Here is a 13,848-nt window from a genome sequence, read left to right as displayed (position 1 = left end):
CTCCTACCTCCTTCCCCTACTGGAACGGAGAAGGGTTTGATGTCATTTGTGCAGCTAGATTTCCGCTCTGTGCCCACCCTTGTGCTAATCACTAGGGATACGAAGATGAGTAAGAACTTGGAGTCTGTTCTTGAGGACTCCCCAGTCTGATAGGACCAAGGCTGGGACTAAGGTGAGGCAATTAAGGTACTTAGGGTGCAAAGTTTAAGGAGGCACTCACTGCTGCGGTCAGGCGAGTATAGGGTTGGCATTTGAGCAACCCCGAGAGCGAATGCCTCTTTAGATCTTGCACCCCAGGTGCCTTGATTGCCTCACCCTAGTGTGACCCTGGGGAAGACTCACATGTCAATAAAATGGTCAAGGTAGAAGGTAATTGTTATTCATTCCGTCCCAGGGAATCAAGAAAGACCACAGAGGTGCTGTGGGAGCTGGGTTCTCATGAAGAGTGGATAGTTTATCAGGCAGCCTAGAGGTACAGTGTGCACAAAGGCATGGAGGTAAAAAAGATCTCGGAGTGTCTTCAGGGAAGGATGGTTGGGCTGCAGAGGACGTGGAGAGGGCACAGTAAAAGGGGTGAGGAATGGTGGGAGCTGTTGCTGGGGAAGAAGGGATCGGGTTGTGAAAGGCATCCAATGCCACGCCCTGCTAGGGTGACCAACCATCTCGGTTTGCCCAGGACCTTCCCAGTTTTAGCCATGAAAGCCCAGCAACCCGGGAACCCCCCCGGTCCTGGCAAACTGAAACAGTCATACCTTATCCTCAAAACAGTGGAAAGCCATTAAAGGATTTTCACAAAGAACTGGCAGGGTAGGCTTCATGTTTTAAGGTAACTCTAGCACGTCTGGGTGGGTGGAGGAGAACTGGGTGCTGAAGAAACCTGAGAGGCCAGTTATAGGGAGCCAGTGGCACAGAAATGGGTACGTGCTTTGCCTATGGCCTCTGGCAGACATGAGTTCCGGATCCCCGGCTCAGCCCTTTCTTTCCTAGCTGTTTGGTCTGACCAAGTTACTACGTGGCCTGTTTCCTCATCTGTAAATCGGGGCAGTAATGGTGCTTACCTCCATGAATAGTGAGGATTAAGGGAGATACGGTTTAGCACAGTGCCCAGCACACAGCAAGCACTTAATAAACATTAGGTTTTTTTTAATTAATTAATTTATTGATTGATTGATCTTGGTTGCGTTGGGTCTTCGTTGCTGCCCGCGGGCTTTCTTTCTCTAGTTGTGGCGAGCGGGTGCTACTCTTCATTGTGGAGCGTGGGCTTCTCATTGTGGTGGCTTCTCTTGTTGCGGAGCACAGGCTCTAGGCGCGCGGGCTTCAGTAGTTGTGGCACACGGGCTCAGTAGTTGTGGTTCATGGGCTCTAGAGCGCAGGCTCAGTAGTTGTGGTGCACGGGCTTAGTTGCTCCGTGGCATGTGGGATCTTCCCGGACCAGGGCTCAAACCCGTGTCCCCTGCATTGGCAGGTGGATTCTTAACCACTGGGCCACTAGGGGAGCCCCCTAAACGTTAGTTTTTATTGTCCACATTATCAGTCAGGAGATAATTTCAAGGCCTGAAGGAAGGCAGCAGCACAATGGGACTGCTGAGGAGGAAAGGGACTTGAGAAAGATTTGGGAGGCTGACTTACCAGACTTTCTTCGTTGGTGAATTGATTATATTTTAGCATGAATGATTTTTTGTTGGCATTAATCCCCCAAAGTATCTGCTTTTCAAGACTTTTATCTCTAATTGTGGAATGAAAGGCTTTGTCACCTTGAAGGGAAGGCGGAGGGGAAAGAGAAAGGGACAAGGGAACTGCTGGAAAACCAAGCATGTGTTTGAGATCCCTAAGGTTAAGGGAAAGAAATGGTGGAATTTTCAAAAGCTTATCTTGATTTAGGGGGTTGAAAGGTAGGGGTTCTGAATAACTCTCTTGCCCCATCTTGCCTATACTCCCCACATTGCCTTGCTTCCCAGGGATGGACAGTTTCTGCATCCTGCTCCAGGCAGAGATCTCAGAAGACGCCCTCTCCCTCCAGACTGCCCTTCCCTGTCTGAGCGCAGGACAGCCCCTTCCTCAGCTTTCACCGTTTCTCTCTCTTAACCTTAGGGCCCCCACAGAGCACATCTTGTTTTCCAGCAGTTTAATATTTTCATATCGTACTGAGCTTCCCCCACCTCACCCCTCCATCATGAAACCCTTCCTGAGGGAGCGTAGAGTGGTTACTTTGGTGTAGAGGAGATAGCACAGATTTTGGATTAGAATAGGCCTAAGTGTTCATTCTAGCGCTGCAGTTTTCCGCTGGACATATTACTTAACCTCTCTGACCCTCCATTTCCTCACCTACAAGCATGGGTATAGTAATAGCTATGTTGCCATTACTGAGATGATGTATGTAAGTGCTTAATTTGGCACCAAATCTGGTCCATACTGGGTGCTCCATAAGGAGCCTCCTTTCCTTTCATCCGCCTAAGTTGTTTGTAAGTCTGGGAATAAAGTTTCAGACTTTATTATGATTGAGACACATGCTTTTCATTAAAACGACATTAAGAATTAAGACCGCCACCCCCTGACAGCCATCCTTCCACTTATATCTGAATGTGGCCATATGTACCGCTACGTGTGTGCAAACATGCTGACTTGCGTACTTCAGCACACACACGGCAATTGACAACTAGACAGTCAAGAAAGCACCGTCAGGTGAGACAAAGAGTTTAGTTCAGTGTTTCAAAGAGCTGGTGAATTGTTGGAGGGTGGCAAAGATGGTGAGAGGAAATAGAAATACACACCTGGATAGAGCTTACTATCAACTAGGCACTATTCTAAGTGCTTTTTGTGTAATGAATGCATTTGATCCTCACTACAGCCCTGTGACATATGTACTATTATTATCTCTATTTTACAGAAGAGGAAACCAGGCATAGAGTGGCCAAGCGACTTGGCGAAGGTCACTATGCCGTACCAACTTTTCACAGGGGCTTTAGTTGACGTGGAAGACATCCGGTCACCGTCCTGAGTAAATTACCCTTTGTCTCTGAAGTCCATTGAAGTCCACTGTCAAATCGCTCTGCCATTTCTTCCACAGTTCACCGTCAACCTTAATGCATCGATCTTGGATCTCCTCAAGATCTCCACAGTCTGCCTACCATGATGAGTACAGAATTGCCTACAAGCCTAGTAGGGGCCTAACTTTTAAAAAAAAGAAGGGTCCTGCCTGCGACAGCTGAGAATTCAAATTCCTGTGTAAGTTTCTCCACACAGCTTATGAGACCCTTCATGACCTGGCCCCAACCTACTTTGCCAGTCTCACCTCCTACGACGCCCCCCACCCCCCATCCCCGGCATTCTTTGCTCTAGAACACACTCTACTCCTTCAAGACTCTGAGCCTTTGCACATGCCTCTATCCTCTTCCCTGCTGCCCTTAATTCAACAGGCTAAGCACCTACTGTGTGCTAAGGTTGTGAAAGTAATTACCACACAGCTTGACAAGCACTCTAATCAACCGCACTACTACAACGTCCTGTGGGGATTCAGAATGGGGGGAGGACTCCTTCTCCCTGAGGGACTTGGGGGGAGGGGGCGAGGAGAAGAGAGTTGAGGGCTTCACATAGGAAATGACTTTTGAGCTGAGCCTTGAATGATTAGGAGTCTGCCAGTCAAGGAAGGGGAAAGAAACCGCTAAATTATCTCTGGCTCCTCCATCTCCCCACACTCAGACATCAAGTCCTGCTGTCAATTCTACATCCGAAGTGTCTCTTACGTTGGTCTCCTCTTACTCCTCCTGCCACTGTATGAGTCCCACAGGCCTCACTTGGGCTATTGCCCCAGTTCCATAGCTGGTCATTCTGCCTCTCATTTTTCCAAGCCCCAATCCACTGTCTGTAGCTGCCAGAGTGAGCTCCCCAACCGCAAATCTGAAGGTGGCACTCCCCTACTCAAAACCCTTAATGGTTTCCACCAGCCATAGGACAGTCTTAACCCCTTATAGTGACGTACAAGGCCCATCATACGACGGTCATAGTTTATCTGTCCTACCTCCCCTCTAGCCATTCCCCTCCTCAAATCCCACGCAGCAGATTATTTGTCTAAGTCTGAAGACAATACCATACACTTTAAGACATCTGTGTGGTTTCTGCCTGCTTTATTCCCCCTCCCTAGAGTGCCCCAATCCTTTCCCCACCTGACAGGTTCAGACTGGCCTAGTCCAGGGATCAAAGAGAGCCCAGCTTGGTGGACTTTTATAGCACCTTCTCTCCCACAGGTCAGGTCTGGCATTTAAGAACTGTGGAATCAGTAAATGGAGCAAGCAGTCCCTTCTAGCCACCACTGTGTGCACCCAGGCTGTCTGATTGGGCATCTGAATCAGTTCATGGTTGCCATGCCAATTCTCTATGGAGACTGCAGCCTGCTTTGAAATCCCAACTCAGTTGGCTGGGGCCTTGACTACTCTCCTAGTTCGGCCAGTCCCTTCATCCAGGAGCTGACTCTGTTCCTTTGTCCTCAGCTCCTGGTATCTCTGCACGCAGACGCCTTTAAAAGACCATAAATGTCCCTAGAAGCACCAGTGCCATGAGAGAGAGTGCAAGAAGCTCCTATTACCAGGCCTTTTCTACCTCCAGATCAGACCCCTTGAATAGTGACCCTTAAATGGATCATGCTCAAGAGAAGTTTGCGACATCTCCTGGACTTTGCTGTTTGGACTGCTGTCCATTCCCTCGGGGAGCCAACCCTACTGTTGCCAAGTTCCTTCCACTATCTCCAGCCTAGCTGAACCGGCCTCACTCCTTTCTGGCTCTTTGTGAGTTCTAGCATGCCCTAAGGCTGTGGCCTCAGTGCTTGTGATACTATCATTCCTTACTTTACAGTGTGTAACCGGCTTTTGAACACATCTTGTTTGATTCTCACAAAAGCTCTGTGAAAGAGGTAGAGAGGTTATCATCAATCCTATATTGCAGATGAGGAAGCTGAGACTCGGAAAGGGTAAGTATGATGTGTCCAAGGGGCCAGAGCTAATAAATGGAGCGCCAGGTTTCCGAATTCCATCCCGTCTTCACTACCCTGGTCACTCTTCCAAGTGTCTACTGTGTGGCAAGTACTAAGCCCCGCTTGCCTCCTGTTTCTCCCTTACACGATTGTGACAGAACAAATACAAAAGTCAGTCCTGGGGTTAGCCCGCCACACCCTCCTTGCTATCTTGTGTACACCAGCTCCCCTCAAGCTTCCTTTGGCCTGCTCCCACCTGCTTCACAGCAAACAAGAGTGAGAGTCCTCCTTTTGGCTGGAACACCCAGCCCGGTAGCTTTATTGTCCCACCACTGCCCCCTGGAGAGGAAAGCCTGGATCTGGAGATGGAACCTCTTTCCAAGGGGGATTCGTAGAATCTTCTGAAGAGAAACTAGATGTCTGAGGTGAGGGATTTAACGTTTCTCAATGTGAGAAGGGCATGAAGTTCCTTTGTTGAACCAGGATGGATTTTTAAAAAGAAAAGCTTTCTCTCAATGGCCTTTTGGACAGAGAGGAGATGCCGTTGTTTGTGTTGTGTTGTGGGTGGGTGGATTTCAATAAGAAAAGAAATCTCCCTACCATGAGGGGGTGGGGACCTCTCCTCTGACAGAGTATGCTGTCTGTTTCTAAGGAGGAAGGAAATTTCTTGCAGGAAAGGAATGTCTCTCTTTTAAGAGAGGGGGAAGCTCTCTCTCAGGATTGCTGAGTGTGTGGGAAAGGAATACTTACTCTCCTTTCTTTTCTAAAGGAGAAACCTCCTTGAATGAGGAGCCCTTCCAGGCTTTCTGTCTGAAGGGAAAAGACTGTTTCTGGAGAACAATTCTGATAAGATTATGCCTGATTTTCTCTTCCTTTCTGATATACTTCCCACAGGGAGTCAGCATTCTCTGAGAGGGAGTGTCAAATTTTTTCTATTAAGAGGTAGGGAAGCTGAGGGGAGAAACTTACTGTGGGGAAAACTCTTACTCCGAGGGGCCGTTGGTGAGGGCAGCGACTCTGTGATGGGGAACCCTCATGAAACTGGGGGAGTCCTTTGGGAATCCGAGGAACCCAGAGTGTTAACGGGAGCTTAGAGAGGTGCTAGGCCAGCCCTTGTCTGCTCACGAGGAAGCTGAAGCTTGGGGAAGGGAATGCCTTGCTACTAAGTGACAGAACCAGGAGTTGAACCCAGCTTTATCAAGGGCCAGCCTGGACCTCTTCCTACCACAGCTGACCGAGGGAGAGGGAGCTACCTGCTTCTTGGGCGAGTGATGCTGGCGAGGAAACTGCTGCTGCTGCTGTGAAATCTTTGACCTGTGTTAGAGGCATCTCTGGGGTGGGAGGCATTGATTCCTGAGGGAAGGAAACTGGGGAGGAGGATAGAATCTGGGGCTATGTCGGAAGAAAGGGGTCAAAGTCACTGTGCAATCCAATGGGTGGCTTGGGGGCATCAGTCAGCAGTGAACGCTGAGTTTCGAGGAAGAACAGGGTATATTTCTCCCAGGAGTGCAGGGGACGTGTGGATGGAGCCACGGGGATGCCGGCTACCCTCTCCGACTTGCGAACTTTCTCTATCATTTTCTGTCTCTCCAGGAGGAGTTGTCGTTTTAATCTTTTTAAAATCAGAGGAAGGGGCCCAAGGAAACTTTTTGAGGGAATGTAGATGTTTTATAATAGATCGTGGTCATGTTTACGAAACTGCCCACAATTACCAAAACTCAATAAACTGTATACTTAAAATGGATGAAAAAAATCACATCAGAGGAAGGGGTAAGTGAATTAAAGCCCAATAAAGCTGTTATTAAAAAATGGGAGGGGGGGAACCCCAAACCAAAACAACAAAAAACAGGAGAGAATGGCCCTGGGCCTGGTTTTGCCCGGCCTGGGGGGTGGCGATCCCTCCTTGGCAGTCTCAGCTACTCAAGTCACTAACTCTTTTGCCCATTCCTTTCTTGATCAGCAAAAAGCCAAGGCCAGCTCATCCAGGGGGAGGTCAGAGGTTGCAGGAGAAAGAACTTCACAAACACACAAGCCACCTCTTCGTTTACTGTAAAATCCTGTTTAATGTGTAACATTTCAGGCCGAGAGAGGCCTTAGGGACTAGAGGCAAAGGCAGCCCTGACCAACCCCCACTCCAGCTTATCTGCCTGCTTCTCCCCCCCTACCTCCTCCACCCCAGACATGTCCTCCTTTTCCTCGGGCCCGGCAAGCACTCTTCCTCCTTTTCTTGTGTTTGCTACCCTCCCTTCTCCACCCACACGTCCACAGCACCCTCCCTCCACTCCACTTGCCCACATCCCTCCCTACTGATGTGACTCCAGAAATAGGGTATCTGACAGCACGGGGTTAAGATTAGTTTCATAATTGGAGATGTTGTCAGAGCATCCTACCTCTGGTCCCCAGTGGTCCCAGGGAGAGAGAGAGTGAAGTGGAAGGGGTGCGGGCAACGAGCGCGGCCCACACGCCCAGTAGCCTTGAGCCCAGTAGCCTTGAGTGCTGGCGTGGGTGGCCTCCAGCTCCCCACCCCTTCAGCCCCTGAGGCAGAAGGCCCTGGGAGGAAGGGAAGTTGGGAGGGAAGGAAGGTTTTGATGGAGCAATCCCTAGCAGTCCGAGGCCTGTGTACCAGCAGGGGAGAAGGAGGGGCAGGCCGGTGCAGGGTGGGGGACGGGATGGGAGGTTGCCTGGTCTGTGGCATCAGCAGGCTGAGCAGCGGTCGCTCTTCTCGGCCAGCCCGGCCCCGGTGCCGGGGCTGCGGCGCAGTATGTCTTTCAGGGAGCCGTCCTGCTCGCTGAGCAGCTTGTTGATCTCGTTCTGCTTGTACTCAGGTGAGAGGCGGTGGCCGAAGCCCCCGGACCCCTTGCGGGAGGGCGGATTGGAGCGGCGCTGGGCTCGGCGGGCGCAGGCCCGGAAGATGAGGTACACCACCTCGGCCACGTTGAGGATGATACAGATGCCGGAGGCGGCCAGCATGAAGACAGTGAAGACGGTTTTCTCCGTGGGGCGGGACACGAAGCAGTCCACTGTGTTGGGGCAGGGGTAGGCCTCACATTTGACCAGCCTCACCATGGCATAGCCAGGGTAGAGCAGATAAAAGACGTACATGAAGGCGGCCTCGAATAGCAGCCGGAAGACCACGCTGATGACATAGGTCCACCACAGTGTCCCTGAGATGTGGACCTTGTGCCTCTTCACCTCCTCCAGGTGTAGGGGGTCCCCGTGGCCCTCAAGTCGCAGCATTTTCTTTTCTATGTGCTGCTGGTGAGCCACGTGCATGGCCACGAGGAGAGCTGGGGTGGAAACCAAGATGAGCTGCAGAGACCACAGACGCACATGGGAAATGGGGAAAAAGTGGTCGTAGCAGACGCTGTTGCAGCCAGGCTGGAGGGTGTTACAGATGAAGGAAGACTTCTCGTCACCCCACACGCTCTCGGCAGCCACCACCAGCACCATGATTCTGAAGATAAAGATGACCGAGAGCCACACTCGGCCAATGGCAGTAGAATGCCGGTTCACACCACTGAGCAAGGTGTACAAACCCGTCCAGTTCATCCTGCCTCATTCACACCTGCAAAACATGAGCCACAGAGCAAGCTGTCAGGAAGCTGGGGCCGAAAGCCAGGCACCATAACACTGCCTGACACTCCGTTACCCCTTCCAAGAGCCAGTGACAAGGAAGGAAGAAGGAGAGTCATAGCTTTCCTCACCACCCCCTCTCCCGTGCTAGCCTCTCCTTCTCTTTCTCTTCCTCCTCCTTCTCCTCCCTCATTCACTTGATGACTTGACCTCCCTGAGCCCCATCTCCCTTCTTCGCCTTCATCCAACGTTCTTTCCTCTCCTGCCCTTTGTTGCCAGGCCCATCTTGTTCTGCTGTCGGCCCATCCTCTTTAGCTCCCCCTCCCCCAGCTCCTTAAGTCTGGACCTGGGGCAAACCCAACAAAGCCTCATTACCTTGGGGAGCGCCTATCCCTGAGGCCACCCAGACAGGTCCCCTATGGTCTCATGTCTGTGCAGGGGGAGTGGTCCCTGGGTCCGCGCCTGCGTCCCAATTCATCGCCGCCCGGTGCTGGGGAGTCATATGCTGCTTTATACCCAGTGTCTGCACAATGGGACCTTTGTGGGGCTCTGAACAACGCCCTTTAGAATTCAGATCAAACGCCCTGACTTCCGCCCACCCTACACACAGAGCACTTGTGTCCCAGCGCCGGACACCCAGCCTGCACCCACCTGTTCTGTGCCCGCCCGGTCCATCGCCGCACCCGCCCCATAGCCCCACCAGAAGAATGGCCACAGCGGGGCTGGCGGGGGGAAGATGGAACAAAGACAGGTGCATGTAAGAGGGGACCCGGGGGAACCAGGAGGCTCTGGGCTGAGGCCCTCTCCGGTGACTCTACTAGAAACTTAGATTCAGCAGGATTTTTCCTAGGCTTAGATCCCCTCCAGGGAACGGGTGAGCTTGAGCTTAGGAAAGGGAGCTCACATTTATCAAGCCAGGAACTGTGCTAAGCGTTTTCCCATACATTCTTTCTTTTGACCCATTTAGCAAGCGTCTAAGGACTGTTACCCCAGTCTTTCCAGCTGAGGAAGCTGAAGCTCAGCTAAGTTAAGTAACTCACTCAAGATCACACAGCTGAAGTGTTTGAGTAAGATGAAACACAAAGGTATCCGCAGCAGAAGTCTAGGCTCTTTCCACGGTATAATCCTTGTGCTTTTGCTGATGGTGTCCACAAAAGCGAAGCCTAGCCGTTAATGACAACAACAGCAGCAGCAGCAGCAACAAAAGCAAAGGCTAATGCTAGCCATAAAAGCACAAGAAACAAGGAAGCTGCTGACCAGTGTGTACAGTCCAACTCCAGTGTCATGGGGCAAACCCTGACCATCCCTCCTTGAGCCCATATCGAGGGTGGACAGGTGAGGACAAGCCAGGAGGAGAAAGCAAACGTTAAGCAAGCAAACAGAAAGTCAGAAGACGGAATAGGTAAGAGTCACCTAGCTTTGGGTGTGAATCCTGGTTCTTCACTGGCTACGACTTTGGGCTGAGTTACCGAACCTCTGAGTCTGCCGTGTTCATCTATAAATGGGGCTAATACCCAGGGTTATGGTGAGGTTCAAAGAAGCAACCTGCAAAAGTTCTTAGCCCAGCTCCAGTATCATAGTTGGTGATCAAGGGAAGTAAAAACCTTATCAGGAAGAGAATACAATGTGGCTTCGGAGGAACTAAGTGATCTGCCAAACCCAATATCCCTCTTTTTTCCTTCCCAATGCTGTTGTTGACCTATAGTGTCTCTCTGAGACAGAACAGACTGTTCCATTGCTGCCCTGCCCCCAAGTCAAGCATACATGGTAACTCCTGGTTTCCTGAGCTTGCCGGTTGCTCTAGGGAAGAAATTCCCCTCTGTCCCTTAGGCAGGCAAAGAAGGCCTCCTTCTACCTCCCACCACTTCTGCCATTAAGTTGCAAGGAGATCATGCTGGAAGCCGGGAACTGGCTGTGAGAACACACAGGCCTGGATGCAGGGACAGTGGTTGTTGTAGGAGAAAGGGTAGGGTATTAGCAACTGGAAAAGCTGTGGGGAACGGAACGGAATGACAGGAACTAGGGGACGAAGGGACGGCCCATGGGAGATAGATTACTTCCCTGAACAAGGCTCCTTCATTTAGCTTAACAAAAAAACCTCAGCCAGTTCATGCTGTGGGCCTAAACCAGTATGGGAAAAGCAGGGACGCAGGTGCCCTTTCTCCCAAGCCTGGGATTCTGAAGGCAGAGCTGCTACAGGAGGTACCCCGGGAAGAAACGCTTCATCCAGTGAGACATGAGTCAAAAACAGGTGGTCGAGGAGCATTATTAAGAATAACCATTTCCTGAGCCCCTGTTATGTGCCAGGCCCTTGCACGCACACGATCTCATGTGAATCTCAGAACAACCCCGTGACGGAGGTGTTATTTGTAATCCTCATGTCACAGACGAGGAAACTGAGGCAAAGGAAGGTGAAGGGACTTATCCCAGTGTCACAAGGGTCACGCAGTGAGTACGTGCCAGAGCTGGGATTTGAGCCAGGTCAAGCTGACTCCAGAGCCCATACCCTTTCCCATAAGGTTTTACTGCCTCAGTAAATCATTTTTCTTTCTATGAGTGTGTTTCAGAAACAGAGAGATCGAAGACTGGTCTGGCTTTTATTCTCCTCTAGCCCTTCTCCCCTTTCCTATAACTGACAGCTGTTTTCCTCTCCTCCCTTCCCAGGGCTTTTGGGGGCCTCCTGATTTGTTCTGTTTCCCCTTCCTTACCTTTCTCCAGCTGCTTCCTCAAACCCCAAAGCAAACTTCACGTGTTCTCTTCTCTCTGTCCCTCAGCGGTGCCCCACAGACAGCCTGGCCACCCCTGAGTTTCTAGGTTCTTGTAGCTCTCCGCCTCCCATCTTCTTGAGCCCTCTGGGACATATCCAGGAGCTCCCTTTGGGGCCCCTAAGGACCCTTGTGCAGGCACTGGGATCTCAATTTTTGCTCTCCCTTTGGAAGGAGAGCTGATCCCTATGTCAACATCAATACCTCAAGGGTTTCATTTCAAAAGCATCCAGGGGACTTACCTGATTTTGAAATCCAAACTGTTTTTGTGACCTTGGGTTAAAGTCCAGGTATTGATATGCTCTGTGTTGCTCCAGGAGTGTTTTGCTCTCATGTTTAATTGGGCAAGACTTCTCTGACCATGTCAGCCTCTGGCCTTGTCCTCATATTCAGGTTTGCCCAAGCACTCGAGCACAGTTCCAAATCAGGAGATCGTCCTTAGTGCCTCCAACTAATATTATACCCACTTCTCAGACAAGGCAGTCGAGGCTCAGGGAGGTTAAATAACTTACCTCAGTGACAACTGCACTGCTGCTAAATGATAGAGTCAAATTTCAAATTTGTTCTCCTCTGACCCTAAAGCCTTTGTACACTGGCAGCCTCTCTTCCTTAAAGGACAATGCATTCTGAGACCAGGCCCATAACTCAAAAACGTATACTCCTTTCCACATGTGCCAGCATGCGTGGGTATGCGTGCACACACGCACACTTTCATCAAGTCTGTCTCTCTCTTTCTGCTCCCACCTCTTCCCTGTACCTCCTTCCAACTCCTTGTGTCTTTCTGGTTTGGGGAAGAGAGGCCCGACTGGGCTGGCTGAGGTTACACTCAGCTTCAGACTCCACACTCCCTCCCCTGTTTCACAGGCAGCCTCTGGCCAGGAAAGGACAGGGACCTTTCTTTGAGATTTTCTTCTGAATTCTGGGCTGCCTTCATCAGTTTGGCGCGGCTAAGACCAAACTCCTCCAGCCCTCTGCCTCTTCACCTGCTTCTCTTCCCTGCCTACCCCCTGTGGTTCCACAGCACCTCAGTCACTGCACTGTTCCCTCTACGCTGCCATACGTATCCTGTGGCTGGGCTTGGGTCAGGGCCAATCTAGCTCATTCCAGTTTTCTTCTTCTCTCACTCTGCCATGGTCTTTCCACAGAACTCCTGCTAATATCAGCTCCCTTCGTCACTGTTTGGACTATGCCCTCTTACGGCTCCATCGGCTATCTGACTTCCTGTTGCTCTCTACTTGGGCTTATTATAGCATCCACCATTTATGAAATACCTACTGTGTGCTAGAAGTGGTCTGCTCCTTAACTCTTATCCTCACTACAACCCTGTGAGCTGTGGGTTATTGTCTGCAATTCACAGAGGAGGAGATGGAGGCTCAAAGAAGCTGAGTAACTTATCACACAGCTGGTAAGCCAGTCCTGGAGCTCAGATTAGGATTCGTGTTGGCCCCTCACCAAAGCCTGGGTCCCTTCCCCATTGCTCTGCTGCATCCTCACATATACTTCTCTCCATTCAAACCCCTCTTGTCTCTATTCTCCTCTCCCCATCTCATTTTCTAAAAGTCCATGCATTCTGAAGTGCCATTCCCAACAGCTGGAACAACTTTTAAACAGCTGGGGCGGGGGGGGGGGGAGCCACCCGTCTTTTAGATCGCCCGATCATCAGTTACTCCAAGCTCAGCTTGAGTCTCCCTGTCTCCCTCAAGAAGACGGAAACACATGCTCCCAAATCTTGGCCCCGTTGGCTGGTCCTCTGGGCCTGCTGAGTGCACTGTATACATCCGCTGGCAGCCCCCATGTTGGTTGCATGCCTGGTTTACCTTCTAATCAGGGAAGGAAGACAGCACCTGGCAGTGCCCAGAAGCCCCCACCGAACCCTGACCCTGTGTGGCAGGAAATGTCTTAAAGAGATAAACTTGGCCACCCTGAGCTTGGTGGGGGCCCCTCAAGTCTTTCTGGGGATTTGACCCTGTGGAGATGAGGGGGATTCTTGTCTGGGAAAAAAAAGAGTGAGAGCAGAAGCAACACGGAGCCTGGAAAGAGGATGAGTTGGGGGTTACAGAGAGAAACTAAGCAAGCCTGGCGGGAGGGGCCTCAGCCCAGCTCAGAGGGAAGCAGAGAAGGGATCTAAGTGGCTGAATGCTGAGCCCAGGAGAAGGCAAAACCCGGGCCTCTCCCCAGCCCCCGCTTCTGCCCTCCTGGGCCACACCAGCCCCCGGGGCCCACCTCCCTCAGCCCCCAGCTTCCTCACCTGGCTGCTGCTGCCCTTCCCCAGGGAATGTCTGCAGGCGTGTCTGCACTATGTCACTAGGTACTGTCAGCCCAGTCCAGGGGAGGGACAAAGAGCCCAGGGCTGGAGCCAGATATGGCCCACAGCCCAAGAGGAACCAGACAAACATTAACCAGCCCTACTTCCTCCCACACACAATCATTAAATAAGATTGATCCCCTGAGCTCCCAGTGGCTTTGGAGACACGAATCACATAGCCTGAAGTTACTGCCCTGTCCCAGAGGAAGAGAGGCATCATCGTCGCCCATGTATGCATA

At 51.3% G+C, this 13,848-nt stretch overlaps 1 protein-coding gene across 1 annotated transcript; it reads right to left on the bottom strand.

Annotated features, from left to right (window-relative positions):
* Positions 1 to 7,009: 7,009 nt before the first annotated feature.
* GJB1 (gap junction protein beta 1) lies at positions 7,010 to 13,641 on the bottom strand. The gene is made up of 2 exons (XM_065900828.1): positions 13,553 to 13,641; positions 7,010 to 8,531 (listed from the first exon to the last, which is right to left on the bottom strand). Exon 2 carries the CDS (start codon positions 8,513 to 8,515, stop codon positions 7,661 to 7,663), a length of 855 nt encoding a protein of 284 aa, XP_065756900.1. The 5' UTR covers positions 8,516 to 8,531; positions 13,553 to 13,641; the 3' UTR covers positions 7,010 to 7,660.
* Positions 13,642 to 13,848: the final 207 nt, after the last annotated feature.

This window comes from Phocoena phocoena, chromosome X (assembly GCF_963924675.1).
Source record: "Phocoena phocoena chromosome X, mPhoPho1.1, whole genome shotgun sequence".
In the NCBI taxonomy this organism is placed as follows: Eukaryota; Metazoa; Chordata; class Mammalia; order Artiodactyla; family Phocoenidae; genus Phocoena; species Phocoena phocoena.
This window is presented reverse-complemented; position numbering and strand designations above follow the sequence as displayed.

Coding starts and splice junctions, on each gene's coding strand:
- GJB1 (XM_065900828.1), bottom strand. CDS start 8,515: ATGAACTGGACGGGTTTGTACACCTTGCTCAGTGGTGTGAACCGGCAT.